A 21,422-nucleotide genomic window follows, 5' to 3' on the forward strand; every position below is an offset into this window, starting at 1 on the left:
AAACGGTTCAATTTGCGGCGCATTCCTCTAGCAATTGACCTGCATTGATCAGAGAGGTGAGTACCTTTGAGAGAGGTGATCTCGTGTTGGATGGACCGGGCTGTGTCCATGTCACTGGATTCTGTCACGTCGGTCTCCTGTGTGTGTGCGCGTGTGCTGCGCAAGGTCAGTCCAGTTAGATTTGACCAGCTGCAAGACTTCAGGATTTAGTTCTGTTCTCCTCTCGGCTAAGTCTGCAGTGCTGCTTGCTGACCGTGTGGTTTCTCTGTTTTGATCCTCTCTCTCTCGCTCACCCACTCAATCCTTCTCTCACACTTGCTCATTCCCTGTTCGCAGGGAAACTGCGATGTGAAAAGTACCCCTCCCTCACTTCTACCTCCTTCTGTCTTTCCTCCAGCCCATCCCATCCCCCGTAAGTCCCACGGGGTGCCTGAGCCAATCAAAATGCGGGATAAGTACAAATTGTGCCCACTTATGGGATGTTTGAAGGTAGGAGATAGATGCAGACAGTATAAACTAAGAGAGAGAGAGATATAAAGAAGTCAAATGCAAAATAACGTCTAAAAGACAAGGACAGAAATGGCACGAGAAAGCTAAATTGAGAGAAATGCACTCTGGGACCTTGGTCGCCTCTCTTTCCCTGTAATTTATCTAACCACTGTATTTTTTTTTAGCTAAGTGTCTTAACATGATGACTCCAAATGCTATCCATAAATACAATTTACAACCTGTCAGTTTTTAGCTAAATGAACCCACAGATTCCCATTGATGACTCCATATTTCTAATTCATCATTCTAAAACTGCACAAAATGCCACAAACCTGCTCTTATGGTCTGGACTTGGCTTTATATTTTTAGCCATTTCCAGTGTAAAATAATAATTATTCATCATTTCATATATAAATATATCCCCTAGACATATATAAAAAACTAAAAGTGTTAAAAAAACAAAACACAAAAACAAGACAAAACCCAAGACAAAAATATTGTAGGTGGCGCTATTGAGGCTTTTTGCTACACTGACTTCTGAAAACCATATCAGATGTAAATGTCCACCATTTCTGACAGGTGTGCAAAGTTTCATGAGTTTGAGCATATTTAGTCCTTCAAAAATGTGATTCAGATCGGACAATAATAATAATAATAAACTGAGAAATTCTGATGCTTGGCCCCTAACAAGACAAAAAAAAAAAAAAAAACAGCAACAAAGCAAAACAAAAAAGAAATATAACATGTGATAATGTAATGTAATGTAAATAACGTAATGTATTGTTATTGGCTTGTGAAATCATGTGAAAACGAGATTATGTGAATGATTAAATCATTGGTTAGTCTACCTGATCAGTCACTATCTATTACCCATTTCTATGATGTGTAAAAAACTTGCAAAGGTATTTAAATGTGAGAATGAAAGCTCATTAATATCTGACAGAATTGTGGCAGACATTTTATAGCTTCACATGTATTTGTGTAAGTGTGTAAGCTCAAAAATAAGGTGTGATATTAAAAACAATGTTGACATGTAAACACAAACAGTTGACACAAACAGATGAGCTAAGATCTAAAGCTGACAGAGTGCATAAGCTTTTCAAACATTAGATGACATGGTAATGATAATCAACAAGAACAAAACATCTCATTACATACCCTATTCTTTCATAATGAATAAAGTAATGGAAAAGCATCACAAACATAATTTAGCACATCTACAGTACAGTGACTCAGCAAAGAATGGTACTGTACTTGCTGCAATTAATGCTTCTGCAAGGAAAAGTCTATGCAGCAAAAAAACAATTATTGACATCAGTGCTCCTAATCTTCTTCTTTTCCAAAGCATTATTTGATTTTGTCATCAGACTCTGTTGTTGTAATAACTGATGTGTGTGCACAATCAAAGCCAGGACACAAGCTCTTCTCGTGGCTAAAACACACAAACAGAGAAAAGCCCCATACAGACTAGATGACACAGCATTTTGAGAGCAGCCAGGCTGGCCTACTGCTGAAGCTCCTGAGATTAGAAGCTCTCCCCCTCCCTCTCAGACACACTCCGTTATTCTATCTCTGCCCGTTTTTTTTTTTTTTTTCTTCTTCTTTTTTTTCAGACAGAGCACAAAGTAAAGTTCAAGAGGTTCAAGCTTGAAATATTTAAATATTTCTTATTGGATATGGTGTAATGGAGGCCAGCTAGTAAGAGCTGTGTGAGTAAACCTCACTCCCCTGTCCTCAAGAGGTGCACTAGCGATAGACACTAGAGGCTACGGTCTTTAGCATCCTTGTTAGTGCACCCACCTCTCATGCCGGAGACGTCGGTTCAAATCCCTCTCTGAGCGGGTCGAGTAGGACCAGTTACATTTGGTGCCGTGACCCGGATGGGAGTGAGGTTTAAGGGGGTGACTGTAATGGAGGCCAGCTAGTAAGAGCTGTATGAGTAAACCTCACTCTCCTGTCCTCAAGAGGCACACTAGAGACGGTCGCTAGAGGCTGCAGTGTTTAGCATGCCGGAGACTGTTACAATGGCATTAAAGGAAAAGTTTACCCAAAAATAAAGTCGTTATTTACTTTATTTACCCTCAAATTGTTTCAAACATATTTATTAACTTCTTTCTTATTTTGAAAAGATTTTGACTGCTCTGTTCAGTATAATGATGACTACTGTATTTCAAGTGTGAAAAGCCCTAGATTTTTCTTTAAAGATATTTATATTCTAATGATCTCTGTTTTGGCCAACCTTTGTAAACTAAGTAGCTCCCTGTTGCTGACAAAAAGTGTTTTTGTTGCCATTCTCATGTTTCTTACGTCAACAGAATGATCCTTTCTGAATGATCCATTTTTGCATCTAAAATATGGATGGATGAATTTTATTAAAGCCTATCTAGGAACTATGAATGTGTTCAGGAAATGTATAATGGCAAATAAAGTATAAATGACACTTCAGCTCAGTAATGCCAAAAAAATAATAGTTTCCCTCTGAATTTCAGTCACTGTCTAGAGCAATGGCCAGCTGCACTGCATTTGATCTGCTTTGATAGCTTAGTTTACAGGAAGTGGAAAAAAAACGTATTTGCCAAATCTGTGTTGAACTGCTGGGAAAGAAGCCATTGCTTTGTTCTGATCAATACTGCATTAGAGCAGGTTGTAAATAACTATTACACAACTCTCTGAAAAATGTCTTTTGAGTGGTCAGTCAACATTGAGCAGTCACATATTTTTTTATGACTGCAATCCATGGCAACATATCGGAGCTTCTTCCAGTGTCATTAATTGCAGGAATGACTACATTTCTTAGTGGAAGTCTAAAAAGATATTAAAATAAGTAAGATATTAAGTAAGATATATTTAAATGATTTACAAACAATTGGCTGAAAAAGCAAGACATTTCGAAAAGATTCAGCTGGGAGAACATCTAGCAACTAATTAAGTTAACTGATATCATGTCTGTAACATGATTAGCTATAAAAGGGATGTCTTAGAGAGGCAGAGGCTCTCCAATGTGTGAAAGTGTACGTGAAAAGATTGTGGAATAATTTAAAACAATGTTCCTCAATGTCAAATTGCAAAGGCTTTGCAAATCTCATCATCTACAGAGCATAACATCATCAAAAGATTCAGAGAAACTGGAGAAATCTCTGTGTGTAAGGGACAAGGGCAAAGACCTTTATTGGATGCCCGTGGTCTTCGGGTCCTCAGACGACACTGCATCACTCATCGGCATGATTGTGTCGATGACATTACTAAATGGTCTCAGGAATACTTGCAGAAACCACTGTCAGTAAACATAATCCGCCATGCCATCTGCAGATGCCAACTAAAGCTTTATCATGCAAAAAGAAAGCCACATGCGAACATGGTCCAGAAGTGCTGTCATGTCCTGTGTGCCAAGGCTCATTTAAAATGGACTGTTTCAAAGTGGAAAAGTGTTCTATGGTCAGACAAGTCCAAATTTGACATTCTTGTTGGAAATCACAGACGCCGTGTCCTCCGGGCTAAAGAGGAGGGAGAATTTCCAACGTGTCATCAGTGTTCAGTTCAAAAGCCAGCATCTCTGATTGTGTGGGGGTGCATAAGCGCATATGGTATGGGCAGCTTGCATGTTTTGGAAGGCACTATGAATGCTGAAAAGTATATAAAGGTTTTAGAGCAACATATGCTCCCTCCAGACGAAGTCTATTTCAGGGAAGGCCTTGTGTATTTCAGCAGGACAATGCAAAACCTCCTACTGCAGCTATTACAACAGCATGGCTTCATGGTAGAAGAGTCCAGGTGCTGAATTGGCCTGCCTGCAGTCCAGATCTTTCACCAACTCAGAACATAGGGTGCATCTTTAAACGAAAAATACAGACCACAAACTCTTCAGCAGCTGGAAACCTATATCAGGGAAAAAATGGGACCAAATTCTAACACGAAAACTCCAGAAACTCATAGCCTCGATGCCCAGACGTCTTCAAACTGTTTTGAAAAGAAGAGGAGACGCTACACCATGGCAAACATGCCCCCGTCCTGACTATTTTGAGACCTGTAGCAGGCATCAAATTTGAAATGAGCTCATTTTGTGCATAAGATTGTAAAATGTCTCAGTTTAAACATTTGTTAAATTATGTTCTATTGTGAAAGAAATATTGGCTCATGTGATTTGAAAGTCTTTTAGTTTTCATTTTACTCAAATTAAAAAAATGTCCCAACATTTCCGGAATTCGGGTTGTATTGTGCAATACTGCATTACCAAATACTGGACAGGTAGATTACATTTTTTCCCTACCAAGTGTGTTGGCTCTGATCACAAAAACACTCTGACCTGGGTCTTACTTTTTTTCACTTCACAAAAGCTTGTAGAATTCAGCAACTTGCACGGACCTGTCTACTCTTTCACATGTAGATTACTCATTCTGTCTCACTGCGACCCATCAGCCCACCTCACACAGTGCAATGGCATTGCAGGAGACTGTTTAGACGGTCCCCATAGATACATGTCAGATAGCAAACTGTCAACAAACACAAGTTTTATATCTTTTCAACTCGCTCCTCTCCTCGTACAGTAGCCAGTATCTATCCTCTTCAAAACCCATTGAAACCCCTGTAGAGAGTAAAACAAAATAAAAGGACACTTGAGAGACCTTGATTTTGAGCTTCGTTTCTAATGCACAGAATCAAGGTCAACAATGTTTAATGAGGGGCCTTGGCCAATCTGATAACTAGCAGGCTGATTATTTATCTGAGGGAATTCCTTTTTGTTATGCGTTGGGAATAATTTCAGAAGATGTTGACTATGATGATGTTTCATTGAGTAACATTTATAAGTTATTGAGCCATCAGTCAAGACAGATAAACACATAAGCCAAACACTCAATTAAACCTCATATGTCAACTTTCACTGGTCAATTATGTGCTGACAGATGACAAATACCAGCACAACGCCTTCCAAGACTCCCATCAAACTCCTGTTTAACCTTTCATGAAACTCACCACAAGATTTCGTCTAATTTGTGAGTCAAGTTTTTGTCACAGACAAAACTGTGAGGTCTTTTGCGATTTGTATATCTTATGTAATAGATGTACTGTACAATCTATTATAGTAGATACTACTGAGAGTGCGGACAGTCATTTGTTCATTTATTGTCCAAAAGGCCAATTTGGGTAATCAGTGACTGTTTTGTAGCTTTGTTGGTGATGCTTTCCAGACAATCAAAGTAATCTCTGCAAATTATCCTTAAAAAATAAATAAATAAGGACAGCTGGATGGAAGGATGGGATGGATCAATCAATGAAAAACAAACAGCAAATCTTATGTTTTTTTGACTTTTCTAAAAGTTACGTGTGTCAGTAGTGGATTTGCGTGCAGTCTCCAAAAATTCTGAAAAATAACCCTAACCCCAGTACCCTGCCGACGCACATGGCATTCATGGCAACCTGATACAGCACTCCTGGCATCAGACTGGCCTAGCGTGTCACTGATCAAAGCAAAAACCGCTGTTCCACAATACAGTCTGAGTAGCAAAAAAAAAAAATTTGAATAGCTTTTTTTCAATATGCACATTGTTTCAACAAATTTCATGATGTTAGTGTTTGTAATACCTTAATACCTAATTTTATATATTAGAGCTAGACGATATGATGTTTTATTGAGAGGGTCAGTAAATACTTACTGACACACTCACATATTAGCATACAAGCAGACTTGACTTTATCTTACATACAGATTATCTTAGTCATCTTCCTTGGGTTTTGTCTATAACAAAAACAGGAAAACTACAATCTTTACTAAATTCCAACAATGACTAAACATTCCATGACTCAACATACTGAAGTGACTGAGATGTTTCAAGAGCTCCCATGTTTCCTGGTTCAAATGTATGTGCAGCATTACCAGACGGATGGGGAGTTTGTAGCAGACATCCCTGGTATCTAAGTGACAGAAATTCCACACCAACTGAGCAAATTTTTAACTTACTGACAACCTAGTCAAAGACAGATAGCACATTCATTCAACCTTAAGTGTGAGTGATCAATCATGATCATCAATCATTAGTTGAAATGATCAAAAACTGTGTTTACCGTTTGGCTGGAAAAGGTGGAAAAAAGAGCTGGTATGCAGAACAAACAATCTCAAGTTTCCAAAACATGCAGATTAGAGCCAGGGCCGGCACCAGGACACACAAACTGGGGGGGGGCATTCATAATTCTGGAGGGGGCCGGGGATTATATATGTAATATATGTACTATATTAAAGTGATCATTATTTTAGAGCATTATTTTAAATTCCCCCGCAGTGTTATTAACGACACATTTAATTAAGTGTTTCCTCCCATAAAAAAAGACAGTGCCATTAAAAGACCAAACTTACTAAACACTATATTGAAGCATAACATACAGAAAAAATGGTTTGTGGCGAATTTGATCTTTTAATATCACTTATGCTACATTAAGCGACGTTAAACGTTTTATTTCTAACAGTTTTCTATATGAGAAAAACGCTCGTGAATTTAAACACGTTGCGTTCAAATTCTGGGCTCAACTGCTTTTCTGTAGGCTACTTTATTAGTAATGTTTAGTGAGTTTTGTCTGTTAATATCACTGTCTTTCCTAATACATTAAGCCACTTTAAGCGTTTTCTATAACTGTTTTATATGGGAGGAAAAGGCTTAACGTGTTATTAAACGCACTGAGATCATTCAGGACTCATCTGATTTTTTTTTGTAGGCCTACATGGTATTAATTAGTATGATGTTTAGTGAGTTTGGTCTGTTATTATCACTGCTACAAGCCACGTAAAGCTATATCATGAATTATATGATATATTCCTTTTGTCAAATATGTGGAAGTGAATGTGTTTTGTTATAATGATCGAGTTGATAAAACAGAGGATCAGTCGGATTTACATCACGTAAATTCATCAATTTTTCCCAAAATACATAAACGTAAGTGGCTGGTGAACTGAGAGAAAAGTGTAAACTTCTGATATGAATAAAAAAATGTATTATAATCAAAAGGATTATTTCATCTTATATCAATGTTTGGAGTTTGCATTTAACAAACTATAAATGTCTTTTTTATATATAGCCTAGTGCTTAATTTAATGTCTTTTTAAATGTCTGAAACCTCAAATAAACATTATGTGGTTGAAAACACTGAATAGTTGTAAAATATGAAAAGCACAGAGCGCGTCCATTTAGCAGTGACGCACTGAAAGTTTAATCACACCGTTGTGATCGCACACGCGTGCGTTATAAAGGATAAAATTGGGAGTGAATGGGGGAAAAATTTAAACTGAGGGGGCACAAATCAGATCTGAGGGGGCAATGCCCCCTTTTGCCCCCTCGTGGCGCCGGGCCTGATTAGAGCAAGACATGGCCATTAGCACCACGGACATCAAGTATAATGTGCTGCCTGCAGATGTGTGGGAAATACTACAGAGGTGAAGAAAAGAGCAGTAAACAATCTCTGGTTACCAATATCGCCTATAAGTATCCCATGTGTTAAAGATATTAAAAACATTTGCACATTTGTATTTTTGTTCTTTCCAGGTGTTGCTATTGAACTAGAAAACATCAATCATATGTTCATATAAAAAAAATAAAAAAAAAAATCAGTATGAATATCAGCTGCAATATCTTGTCCTTTTAACAATTAACGGGTTTTCCTGTGCCCTGACACTGACAGCGCTAGTGTTCACAACAGTATCAATCCTTTCAAAATAAAAGTCTTCATTACTGACAGACTCAGTCAGTCAGTCAGTCTTTGCCACCATCTGACATTTCCTAGTCTGTTTTTAGTTGATCTCTATGAGATTACGTATTCTGTTGTTGTTCACTGTCAGGGACTATTTTTTTCCAGCATAAGGAAGGCTTTTAGTGATTTTACTGCATGAAAATTGCATCGATATATACATATATTTGCTTTAATATTTGGAAATATGGAATAACTGTTTTATAAAAGCAATAAGCCAGTGAATTTACAGTGAATTTATAACAGTTAAGGGGGTTTTAGGCACTCCGCTCCCCATCGTGCCTAACAACACCCCTTATCTGTTATAAATTCACTGTAAACCATGGCTTCTTGGGGCTTATTGCTTAATTAAATAGAAGGGGAGACATTCACTTAAGAATGAACTACACCTGCTGACATTTTATTTGTATGTTCTGTCTGCATTGTTTTAGCAACTAATTCAGTATATAAATTATGCTAATCAAGTAACATGACCAAAAATGCAATTTAAACATCGCAATTCTCCATCATGCACCTACACTACACTACATGCACCTACACAACATCTCTGTCAGCCTTTCTTTCCAGCCTTCCACTCCAAGAAACACGTTTTCACAGTGTATTAATAACATTCCCTTTCTATTTCAGTTCGGAAAACCAGAACTTCCATTACCCAAACTTTCCCTCTTTAAGACGTGGATGCAGGCCTCGGATAGGAAAACAGCTTTCACTGTACTCCGATATGCTTTTTTCCCCCCCCAGTTTTTCCTTTTCTTTTTCCACTTTCAGTTGACAGTCAATGTCATGCAAAAGTATGTTAATCATGGCATATAACTGGTTTTATAGGACTTTTGTTTCCCAAAAAAGGAAAATTCTGTTATCATTTACTCATGAGATTATGTTCATGTCGTTCCCAACCTGTATGAATTTCTTTCTTCCACAGAACATAAAAGAACACGTTTTGAAGAATGTTTCAACTGCTTTCTTTCCTTACTGTTGGGATGGTGTGACACGAGTTTGTCTTCCGGTGTTCATTCCGGATAGCAGAGTCCGAGGTAATGTTGTGTTCAATAAAGTGAGTGTACACAATTATATAGGTGTTAACCATCCATTCTGTTAGTATAGGGCAGAATGAAACCCATATAATGAAAGTCAGTGAGGTCCAAACCAAGACTTGACCCCCTTGACATTCATTGCTTAGACATTATTCAAACTTTTTTTTTTTTTTTTTTTTTTTTTTTGTGTGTTTTGCAGATGAACTAATGTATTGTAGGTTTAGAATGACATTAAAGTGAAAAAAATTAACTGAATTTTAATTCCCCTTTTCATTCACAATCATCCCTTTAAGTTAAAAAGCTAAAAAATATGGATTCTAGAACAAAACTACTTAACAATAAATTAGGAAATTTTAATAAAGAATGTATGATATGCTGTTATTCTTTGTAAACAGTCAGCAATGTTATCATTCACATTCAAAGAGGGTGACTCTATACCCCAGTCTGGGTTTTCTAAATATAAGGAGCTGACTTTCCCAAGATGATCTACGTATTTCACACGGGAACGCTTAATGACATGAATCATTATCACATTACAAAAAGTAATCCCTCAATTCCCATTGGCCACACCATCATTAGGAACTTCATTTGAGTCATGAGCTTTACTCATGAGTTTATTTTCTGTGCAAGTGGGTGTGTCTCAAGGAGTTCCAGGAAATCGTGTGTAACATAAATACTGTATAGATACACATCAAATACTTTTAAATGTGTGACCAGCATTAGTTCAAGTCCAAATCTGTGTTATGAATAAGTGAACATACACTCGTGCATACTCATGGATGCCTGTATGTTCATGACTATGTGTAGGCTTTTTAGAGGCACTATTTTAGAATGTAAGATCATGTTGCATAAACCTGATCCTGGCTAAGGGAGGGTTAGAGCTGCTCCATATGTGGACGATCTAAAGGTAGCTCAAGATTAAAGCAAGGAAGTAATTCAGATCAAAACCACATGTTTGGCCAGGTACAAACACAGACAGGCTTTGTCAATGCCACACTGCATACTGTTATCTCGTTTCATGATTACCTGACGTGATTGTCTTTAATACACTGAAATCTCACATTATAAACTGAAACTTTTGATATATTGATCCTCTTCCCATAATAAAATAAAGAGTATAAAGTTGAAACTAAAGTGGCCCTAAAAAGTATTTGGAATCTCATTGACTCACTTTATTAGTGATAAAATATGAAATCAAGTGGCATCAAATTATGTTAAACATTTTTTACATTTCATTTTTCTTGGCCATGATTTTTGGATCAGTTGGTTACCAATGTGATTTGAAAAGTGTCCATTTAAAAAAAAAGAAAAAAAAGAAACTTCTTAATTTGGAACAGTATACTGTACTGTTCAAAAGGTTTGAGATCAGTAACGTTTTTTTCTTTTATTTAGCAAGGATGCATGAAATTGATCAAAAGTGAGAGTAAAGACTTTCACATTATTACAAAATAATATTTCATATATTTTATATTTTGAACCATCTATTCAAAGAATCCTAAAAAAAAAAATGATCACAGTTTCCACAAAAATATTGAAAAGCAATAAATGTTTTCAACATTGACAACAATAAGACATGCCTGGGTCATTGACGAATAAGGTTTTTAAAAGTGTAAAAAAAAAAAAAAAAAACACCTAATAGAGATATAATTAATTTGGAAGTTTAATCAAATGTTAACGACGAGATTATGTGGTTTTTATAATCAATTAACACTGCTTTTGTTTTTTGTTTTTTACAAGATGGACAAAATTTGTCACCAAAAATGTCATTCGGTTTAACCAAAATTTTGGTTTTACCAAATGACACTTTTGGTTACCTAATGACGATATATTTTCAAACAATGCTAACAGGCTGATATCTAGCAGGCTAGCTACTTAGCAAAAGGACAATCAAACATTTTATATTTAGTTTTTAAAATATTACAACCTTTTCCATGTTTTATAGCGGTTGTACCGAATGACCTGATGTTTCGGGACATGCGTATGAGCAAGTGAAGACATGAATTTTACAAATAGTTCAAATAGTTTCAAAAAAGAGAGAGTTAGTTACTTTGCTTCACAACCACGTGGTCCTTTGCAGGTATCTGAATGATGTCACAATCTGTCACATGATACTGACCACATGACTTGATCCAAAATGGTCCCTTAATATTGGTTAATATTGGACATTCTTTCTCATAACAAAGCAACAACTTCTACACATAATTTTAATTCCATTTTGCACTATGTTGATATATGATGTTATGAAATCATGCCATAATAAAAAATGAATACATTTATTACATCTTAAGAAATGTTTATGAAATGGTTGTATTGGCCTTTGAATGGTTAAACCAAATGACCTTTTGACACTTCAAAATCTTTAAAATGCTGAAAATTCATGTTAAATTAAAATAATATTTCACAATATTACAGTTTTTATAAATGCAGCCTTGGTGAGCATAAGAGACTTCTTTTAAATTAATGTTTAGTAACATTACATTAACAAACTCCCTAACTGAAATGTCTTGGTTGAACAAAAATGCCACTTGGTTCCACTTTATTATTAATACAATGACATTCATATGTTTTAGGTGTGGCTTAAGTGTCCAAATACTTTTGGGCCCATTATATCTAATTGGTTGAATATACATAAGGCAAGTATTTGGGTTTATAAGTCACTTCCTTTTTTTTGTACTTCGCTAATGAACCTCAGGAATTCCAAGAGGACAGAGTCATGGCTTTGCCATGGTGATGCCAGGAAAATACTCTTCGGGTCAGAGGTTAAATCATTCTGTGTGAGTGTGCATACCATTTCAAGATGTGGCCAACCCAAGGTTTAACAGCACATTGCATCTTTAAAAGCTACTCAGTACTCCTCCCTGAACACAGGGTCAGCTCGGGTCAACAGCAGCCATAAGACAGTCATCTATAGGACCTTGGTGTTTGGTTAAGGTCAGAGGACACACTCCGCTGATCAAACACAGGCTCCCTTACCTGGTTACCATTCAACCTCAGAATCAGGCAGCTCAATAAGCATTCCCTAGGGCCAAAGGTCAGTTTATAGTTTGGATATAGATGTGGTTAAAGGGGTAAGAATGTGTGGACTGAATGTGATGTCATAGTCACGAAATCTGATCCTGCATCTGAAGAGAGCTGTGAATGCTTCATTTAAAATAAATCTAAACATAGCATAGATTTCACTCCATTTAAAATTAGTTCATCCATCCTATTTAAGAGACAATATCATGTTCGGAGGCTAAAAACAGAAATGATACCAAAATATCCACTCTGCTGCATTTCAATCTATCAGTACAGAACTGATGCCACTGTGGGGAGAAACTTTAAAACACGCACATGAAGAACAAAAATCTTGGTAGGAGGAGGATCTGCTTCCTGCACATTTAAAATGAACCTAAAATGGACAAATTATTAACGTTACAGATTTAGCTCTCTATAATTAGATTTAATTAGACTGGATAATTTATGTATTTCTTAATATTTTTTAAACCTGCCTCATATCAGCAGGTGTCGCAAAAATTAAAGGCGACACTAAAGAGGAAACTGGTCAGTCTCAGTGGGTCATGGAACACTCACGCTGGTGCCAAAGGAAGAGATTTTGGAATTTGCCACCATGTGACCCACTTCAAAAGGGAATAGGTCCACAGGAAGACACAGAACATTTTATACACTCAGATCAGGAAGAGATGTGTTTAAATAGGCTTGATATTATTAGATAGGCCTTGTGTAATCCAGCAATCCACATTTGGGATTCAAACAAAGGGTGCAACCTGACCTCATGGCAATAAATACAGGCAACCTGTTTAAAGTGTGCTGCCACTTGAAACAATATCAGTTCTAAACCAGAGTCATCTGTACTAACACATAACCTACTAGTGTACATAAACTTTTTGTTTGGGGGAAATAGGTTAATTTTGTGTAAAATAAAATGTATCATGTCCAACATTAAGTTTTGCATAAAACCCCCCTAGAGGATTTGTTCAGACTCATATTCAAACTTATGCTGGCTGTCTGGGTCCAGTTCTCCTCTATAATAATAAACTGGGGCGATATTTATAGATCTCTCCTCAGGACCCAGTCCTGCAGACATGGAGCAGAAGTGGGATTATGGGATAGGATGGTTGGTTACACACTTAAGAACACAAAACAACCTGAGGAGCCTTATAATTTAAAACAACTGCCAGGACATGTCATTGTAAATCTAATTATCTGCTGTTAGATATATTTTAGCTGACATAGTACTATAACAACAATGGCATTGCATTTATACAATGGTATAGAATTACCATATTCATAAACCAAGGTATTCCCAAGGTATTCTTAGGTATTTAGGTATTTGGAGGTATGCATCCTGCACCTCTTGATGGAAATAAATGCTGCAATGTTATTCAAGCTGGTCAAGATCTTGTATTGACAATGCAAGAGGTGAGCACTCTGTAAAGTCTACTCCAGCACATCCCAAAGACTTTCAATAAATTTAAAGTCTGGACTCAGACGTTCCAATTCACGTGTGAAAATTATTCTTCATGCTCCGTTCCAACCATTTTTTCACAATTTGAGCTTGATGAATCTTGACATTGTCATCCTGGAACATGGCCATGATGTGTCTGTTGCCAAACATATAACATGCTACAAACATAATTAATAATCCCTGCAATAATGATCCAATCATAGACTCTTAAGGATGTGCCTATTTAAATCCAAACATTTTTTTTTTGTTTTGTTTTGTCCGGCCCGTTTATATAACTATTGTTATATATTTTAAAATGTCATTTATTCCTGAGATAGCAAAGCTGAATTTTCAGCAGCCATTACTCCAGTTTTCAATCACATGATCCTTCAGGAACCATTCTAATGCTGATTTGGTGCTCAAGAAACCTTTATTAATATCATTATCAATGCTCAAAACTGTTGTGCTACTTAATATTCTTGTGGAAACTGATATTTTTTTAATGAAGAACACCATTTATTTGAAATAGAAATCTGTACCATTACAAATTACTGTCTCTTTTCATCAATTTAATGTAACCTTGCTAAATAAAAGTAAGGACACTTTTGAACAGTAATGTATATAACACCACAATGCTTTTCAAAGTCTGTTTAAATGGCATTCCTGTTCACAAGTTCAAATTGTAGGCCTTACATGTAAATAAAGGTAAATATTATAAGGCAAATATTATAAAACTGCCATTAATTAGTCTTTATAGCTGCAAAAGATGCACAGCCGCAATCTCAAAGAATAAATAATTAACACTTAGTAAACTGGTCTCATATAGCATGTTGTTTATAGACAGTCCTTTGCTGGATGATTGAAGACCATAATACACCAGGTGGGATGAAGACATCTGAATTACATCTGAATTAAACGGACTCGCCAGCATGTGTTTTAACAGAAACAGCTGTAGAACTCATGACGATCCAAAGTTTCAGAGCTACCATTGCCTTTAGGTTTAGTCTTTTGCAACTCTGCAGTCACACACATCTGTGCCAATCAATATGGAACTACTTATAACCCGACGGCAATGGCTGAGCTACAGCCCCCTCTTCTTCAGATGTGAACGCATGCACACAATCACAGTCGCACATATGGTGCATTCACACACGGACAGTGACAGCCGCGGCTCGTGTACCTTTATACTTCTCCCTGACGTTCTCGTAGGCTTGAACAAACTCCTGCTCGTCTACTTGAGCAGTCACGCTGGCTGGATCGTACATGGACATAACCCTGGAGTGAGGTCAGGTCAATCTCTCGTCTGTTTTCCCTTCTTCTCTTACTTTCAGCCCCTCTTCGGACTTGCTTTCCTGACGACTGGTCTGTCAGAACACACTGGTGTGTTTGTACAGTCTCACTCTCTCCAGGCTGTGTGTGTGTGTGAGTATGTGTGTGTATGTGTGTGTGTGTATGAGTAACTGTGTGAGTGAGTATTCCCCCACAGTTCTGGCTCTCGTTCCAGACCACCAGTACCACTCCCCTCCTTAAGCTTGAGAAATACCAACACACACACAGATCACGGTCCCACCTCTTAAAGGCATACATGCAACACACATGAACACACAGGAGCAACAGGCTGCTTTCTAAGGACATCACATCTAGTACAATGTATACATTATGAAGCTGGCAAATTAGCAGAAGTATGTAGTGTGGCATATTGGCTTTTACATGAGAGCTAAATCTCAGTAGGACTTTGACATGCTTACATACATACAGACCCACTAACAACAATGTGTGAACAAATCCCTGGCATCCATGTTGCACATGGGCATAAAACAACATAACATACCAGTCATTAAAGAACATGCACAAGAGAAAAAGATCAGATAGAACCGAACAGATAAACAAAAATACAAAACTTTTAACAATAACCACATTAAAAATAATAATAATAATAAGATCCTAACCAAGGTTTAGGAATTCAGAGCTGCCAAAAATCCATTAATAATGATGCTTGCTACAGCAAGCATCAATATTTCTCATCATTCTGCACCATTTGTACAACAAACATGAAAAATACTTCAAATCATGCAGTTGCAACTTTTATAAATGTTAAGACTTAGTTTATACCTGCCAGATGATAAAACAGTTGAAAAAAAGCTCTTCAGATTTGGATGGAGCAGTAAGCAACAACCCAAAACACCCTAAAAGCCACCTAGCAACATCATAGAAACCACCCAGAATGCTCTAGAAAGCTCTTGGCAACAGACCAGAACAACCTAGAAACCATATAACAACCACTTAGAACAACCTAGAAACCAACTACTGGCCATCCAAAACTGGCAACAACCCAGGATATCCTAGCAACTTCTGCTGTCACAATGCCAAAATTTCAGTATTTGGCTTCACATTTGTCTGTACCAATTTTGGTACCATAACTAAAACAGTTAGAACTATTTAATGACTTTAATATTAAAAAATAAATTAAATGAGTTAATTATTTTAATTATTAATCACAATAATAAATAATAGTAAATAATACTGTATATTAATAAGGCATGTAGCCTTCAAATATAAAATAAATATAAAAGTAAAGATGAAAAGATAAAACAGAAAAAAGAAACACATCACATGGAACAAGTGACAGGTCTATTATTTTGAATTTAAACTCCAAGACTGAAAGAACAGATCCATTTTGAAATATGGTATCAGATTTATTTGTCTCTTGTGTTGCTATTCTTATCACAGTATGTTAATCATCACAGTTTCTGATTAAATCTCATTTAAATGTGGTTGTCAGTCCAGAAAATTGCATTTTGGATTCAGCAGCATGAAAAATTTAAAATTGTGAATTGATTATATACAGAATGTGAGCAAAACATGTTTCCTGTATTATCTCTGAAGCAGTCAATCACTTCTGTCCAGTGCAAGCTCAGCGAGTTCTGCACTGTTGCGAAAAAAACAGTAATAATGACAAAAAGCTGTTTATACGACTCAGTAAATCTCTTATTTACATTGTCTACAACTTTTATAATGAAAGAATTTACAAGGTTACAGAACTCTGAGTTCAGTGATCTTCCGGGTTGATGTTAATACAACAGAAAGGTATGTGGTGTCACATTTTTTAAATTTCAGTATTGACTTGATACTAAAGTACCGGTACTTTTGACAAAACTACTATCTACGTGACAGAATACCCTAGAAAGCATCTGGAATCCAACCAGAACTCCTTGGAAAGCATTTGGCAATGTCCTAGTAACCAAGTAAACACCCTAGTAAACTACCAGAACACCCTCGAATCAACCTAGCAACCACCCATTACACTCTAGAATTGTGGCAACAAATTTAGTTCAGGCAAGCAAAAGGGCTCCAGACTACAACCAAATGGTCGCATTTTGCAACCTTTTTTCTTGCCAGTACAAGCAAATTTTGTTAAAGGTTGCACTGGTGAGACTCCACGTTGCCCAACTAATAGGAGCTGCCAGTTCATATGAAAAACATCAAACAGCAAATGAAACGAAAGCGGAAATAAACCGCGCTTCTTGTTCGAGCTGTGCAGCGCAGACAGTTTATCACCTCGGATGAATATTAGACAGTGCAGCACAAGCTCAAAACAGGACAGGTTTAGTCGATCTTGTTCATGTGACACTACTACACCGCCTTGAGAGATCCAGTGAGAAAGCATTTGAATTCGGCAAAGAATTATCTGTTATAAACCATAGATATCAGGTCAAACAGCAGAAACTTTGTGCCATGAATGAACAATAGAAGGCTTTTCAGTCCACAATTCACCAACATTCACCATGGATTTAATGTAATAATGCTAACTGTAACCATGGTATAGTGGCAGAAACAGTTGAAGGTTTTTTCCATAGACTGTAAAAAAAGATGGACGACGCGACGGCGCTTCCTTCCATTGAGGCCAAAATGGCTGACGATGGGCGCTGACATGTTACCCAAAAACGTCATTAAAAAAAAGGTTTGCAACCTGGGCATGCGCATGAGGCATCGTCTGTGGAACCGGAGGCGGAGCCGCTGTATCAAACTTCCGCCCAGACGACTGCGTCATCATTCATGTATTTTAAATAGACTATAAAAATTATACACAATTTAAAATTCTACCTATAAAATAATAGGCTATTCTGTTTCTAGAGCAATAATATTTTTGAGACAGCAAATTCAGTAGATAAACTATATATGATATGCCACTAGAAACAACTCTAAATCGTCAGAAACGGTCTTGCCATTTTAAATCAAGTTCAACTAATGTTACAGAAGATCGATTGCTGTAATTAGAGTAGGCTATCATTAGTTTTGTCCTGCTAATTATTATTTTATACCCATAAAAATGATAAGTAACTGCCAGATAACGATCACCTGCTTTTTCCCGACATGGTTAACATTAGGTGTGTTATCTTAACTAATAACATTTATTAATTAGCTTATAACACCCACATTTAATGTTACAGAAAAAAAGTTCAGTGATCCATCAGATCCTGTAGGTCAGTTAGTACAGTTTACTGCTGAACAACTCATTTTGTTGGTGCTAAATAACAAAGAAATCGAAAATTAACAGTTTATACATCTTCAATCTCCTCTCGAAGCTCCGACAGTCCTCAGACAAGCTGTCAATCAACTTCGAATCATGACGACACGCCCCGTTTTTATAGCATCAAATTGCTAGCTAAAATCTAAATCATCACAAAAACGAACAATTGAATATATATCAGCGTGATAACAACTACCTTAAATGACCAAAACCATCTTTCAGAAAGTTTTATTTGAAGCAGAATTTATTTTTAAGTTTTCACTGAAGTCTCATTCGACTGCATTGAGAGGGCGGTGTTTATGACCTGTACTGCATCCAGCCTCCAGGGGGCTATCAAAGAGCCCACAGCTTCACTTTTCAGGACGTATGAGACACACCCGGTTTTTTCATAATTCATTTCATGGTTCGGAAAACTTTTTGAGAGTGAAAATCAAGTAGTTTTCAAGGACTTTCAAGTGCTTTACACTTTTCCAGCACTTCCAAAGCTCTAAATATTATCCATCTTAAACGTTATTTTTAATGTGTGTGTACATGTTACTGTTGATAATAAAATGTAATTTTATCTGCATCTCAGCTCACGCTCAGTGATTTACTGTCAAATGTGCATTTCAAAAAAAAAAAAAAAAGGAATTATTATTAGTTACTGCAATTATTAATGCAAAAAAACCTCTAAAGCTCTAAAACCTAAAGTAAACCTATAAAATTGCTAGACAGACTAAATGGTTGCAGCAGTAATAACTCTTACTACAGAACCTGCCGATAACAGCACATTATACACTATAGAAGACTTCCTGATAGAAGACCATCAAAATTGGCCTGGTGTACATTGTGTGTGTGTGTTTTGAGGGAGTGTCAGTGATTAAATGAAGTGAAGAGAAAGTGAGTGGGAAGGAGAGAAGGAAATAAAGCCCTTTTGTATAAAGTATGTCCTGCAATCTATCTCAGGAGGAAATGGAAAAGCTTCCTGAAATGGGGTTGGGGCAGAGGAACTGAACTTTTATCACTTTAAAAAGCAATTAGCTTTTAAAGAATGAAGTGGGTGTGAGATGCAGTTCTGCAGTCTCTCCTTAGTCCCTTTCTAAAAAAAACAAAACCAAATCAAGTTGGTAGCAGCCCTATGTTTGATGCTTCTCAGGCATCAATCTTAAAACCCCCCAAAGGTCTCAAGGGGGAAAACCCCACCCCTTACCATAAGAAATCCCCTACACCAGATGTGCCTTGTTACGAGCATTCCCAAGGTGGCCACAATGCATCAACCCGTCAGCTCTTTTCCAGTACCCTGGATAATGCTTGTCAGTATTTGACGTTTTTAATGTCACCGAGAAACTCTTTCTCAAACTACTGCAAATATTTTGGCTGCAGGAGCCATAAAAAGTCATAATAAATACTTCTGAGTTTGCACAACCTCATAAAAGAGAATAGAGTGTATTTCTGGAAAAATACATTAATTTTGATTGCTTTTCTGGAGATGCCACGGAATAAAATCTTGGGAAATAATTTAATCATGTCTGATATATGTGCTCTGAACACCTTTGCCAAATGTGGGATGAAAATAAAGTATGTGATTAATCTGTCAAGTTAAGGGAACTGGATATGCCTTAAAAATGCAAACATAGTCCAATATATTTATGGATTATGTTCAAATCATATTTGAACAGCTGGTTTATTTATCAAACCAGCTGAAACCTGTGCAGAAACAAAAATATTATAATTTTTACATTTTCTGAAGAAAATGTTGGTAGCGCAAAACCAGGTTGGTTTTGGCCAGGACGTTGCTATGACTTGTTTTTAATGTGTTGCTAAGTGGTTGCTAGGGTATTTCAGGTGGTTGCTTACTGGAAGTTAAAAGAACCAATGCGCATCTATGTTTATCATGAGAACCAAAGAAGAGCAGCATTAAATTCAACACATTTACATTGACATGGCATTACCTATTAATCCTCACAATCAGATAATCAATAAAGGCACAACACTAATGTCTTGAGTTTCTACATTACAGCAGCAGGACAGATGTCTTTTGACCTAATGAGCTTTCAATCTTGGTCTACATGATCGGTATCACTCAAACTTGGTCTAAACTACTGGCTGCACTTTAAGTGAAAAACAATGTTTGTTGGAAACCCTTTATGAGCATAAAAATGTAACTAGACGGTTGACGATAGCCATTGATTTCCATAGTAGGAAAAAAACACTATAGAAGTCAATGGTTACCAGCATTCTTCAAAATATCTTCTTTTTTGTTCATCAAAAGAAAGAAACTCATACAGGTTTGGAACAACTTGAGAGTTAGTAAATGATGACAGAATTTACATTTTGGGGTGATCTATCCCTTTAAATATAAAACATTTCTCAAATATTTAGCTTGAACTACTGACACCATGTGGTTGGAGTAGGACTAACATTTGGGGGCTACAAAAATCTCAAATCTATTTGGCATTAGAACGAATAAACCACCACCTTCTTTACCGTCACTGTCTAACATTAGAAAAAGATAATGATACCTGGACTTTAACTCATAACACAAAATTGTTATATTGATCAAAACCACAGATTTACCTCATCTGCTTCTGAACTGTGGCACATTATCTGTATGTGAAATGTAAAGCTAACAATGAGAAATGGTAAGTTAGATGCTTGATTATCAGAACTATCTGTAAATATTTCACTGGATTTTTGAGGTCTAGTAATGTGGAATGAACTTCAGTATGTTATTTATAGTTATTCATGAATAATTGATTCATCATGGTGTGCTCTCGAAAGGTTGCAGATTTTCTCAAGAAATTTATTGAGACAACCATCTGAAATAATTCATCAGCAAATTAAAAAAAAGTACAAGCTTCTTATAGCAGATACATCATGTTGCAATACACCTGCATGGGTTGGATGAATTCTTAATTACTGACATAAATGCTGAATTAAATCCTCTGGAGATCTTGCCAGTAGTTCCTGTGAGTAACTGATAATCAGTTTGTGCTATGCAGTGATGGTACGAAGGAAAGATTGGATGTGTTAAGGTTCAGATCCTGAATTCCTTCCCTCAACACCATTATTAACCATGAGAGAAAAGGCATTATTAAAACAAAAGAGAAAGCAAAAGTTTGTATTTTAAAAAGACTGTGAACTCTAACACACTATACTAGTGAACATAAAAGTTGTATGCAAAATACACATGGAAAATATAATATAATAT

The 21,422-nt window shown here is 36.6% G+C and overlaps 1 protein-coding gene across 3 annotated transcripts in view; it reads right to left on the reverse strand.

Annotated features, from left to right (window-relative positions):
• The window catches only part of pleca (plectin a), a 94,545-nt gene extending 79,480 nt beyond the window's left edge, over window positions 1-15,065 (reverse strand). The window contains exon 1 of one of the 3 annotated variants that reach the window (XM_067410834.1): window positions 14,882-15,065. In XM_067410834.1, coding sequence (XP_067266935.1) covers window positions 14,882-14,972 — 91 coding nt within the window. In that variant the 5' untranslated portion in view covers window positions 14,973-15,065. Of the gene's footprint in view, window positions 1-64; window positions 211-14,881 lie in introns of those variants that run through there. The other 2 variants (XM_067410841.1, XM_067410830.1) reach the window with 2 other exon arrangements.
• Between the last annotated feature and the right edge of the window lie 6,357 nt (window positions 15,066-21,422).

Source organism: Chanodichthys erythropterus, chromosome 15, assembly GCF_024489055.1.
Source record: "Chanodichthys erythropterus isolate Z2021 chromosome 15, ASM2448905v1, whole genome shotgun sequence".
Taxonomy (NCBI): domain Eukaryota; kingdom Metazoa; phylum Chordata; class Actinopteri; order Cypriniformes; family Xenocyprididae; genus Chanodichthys; species Chanodichthys erythropterus.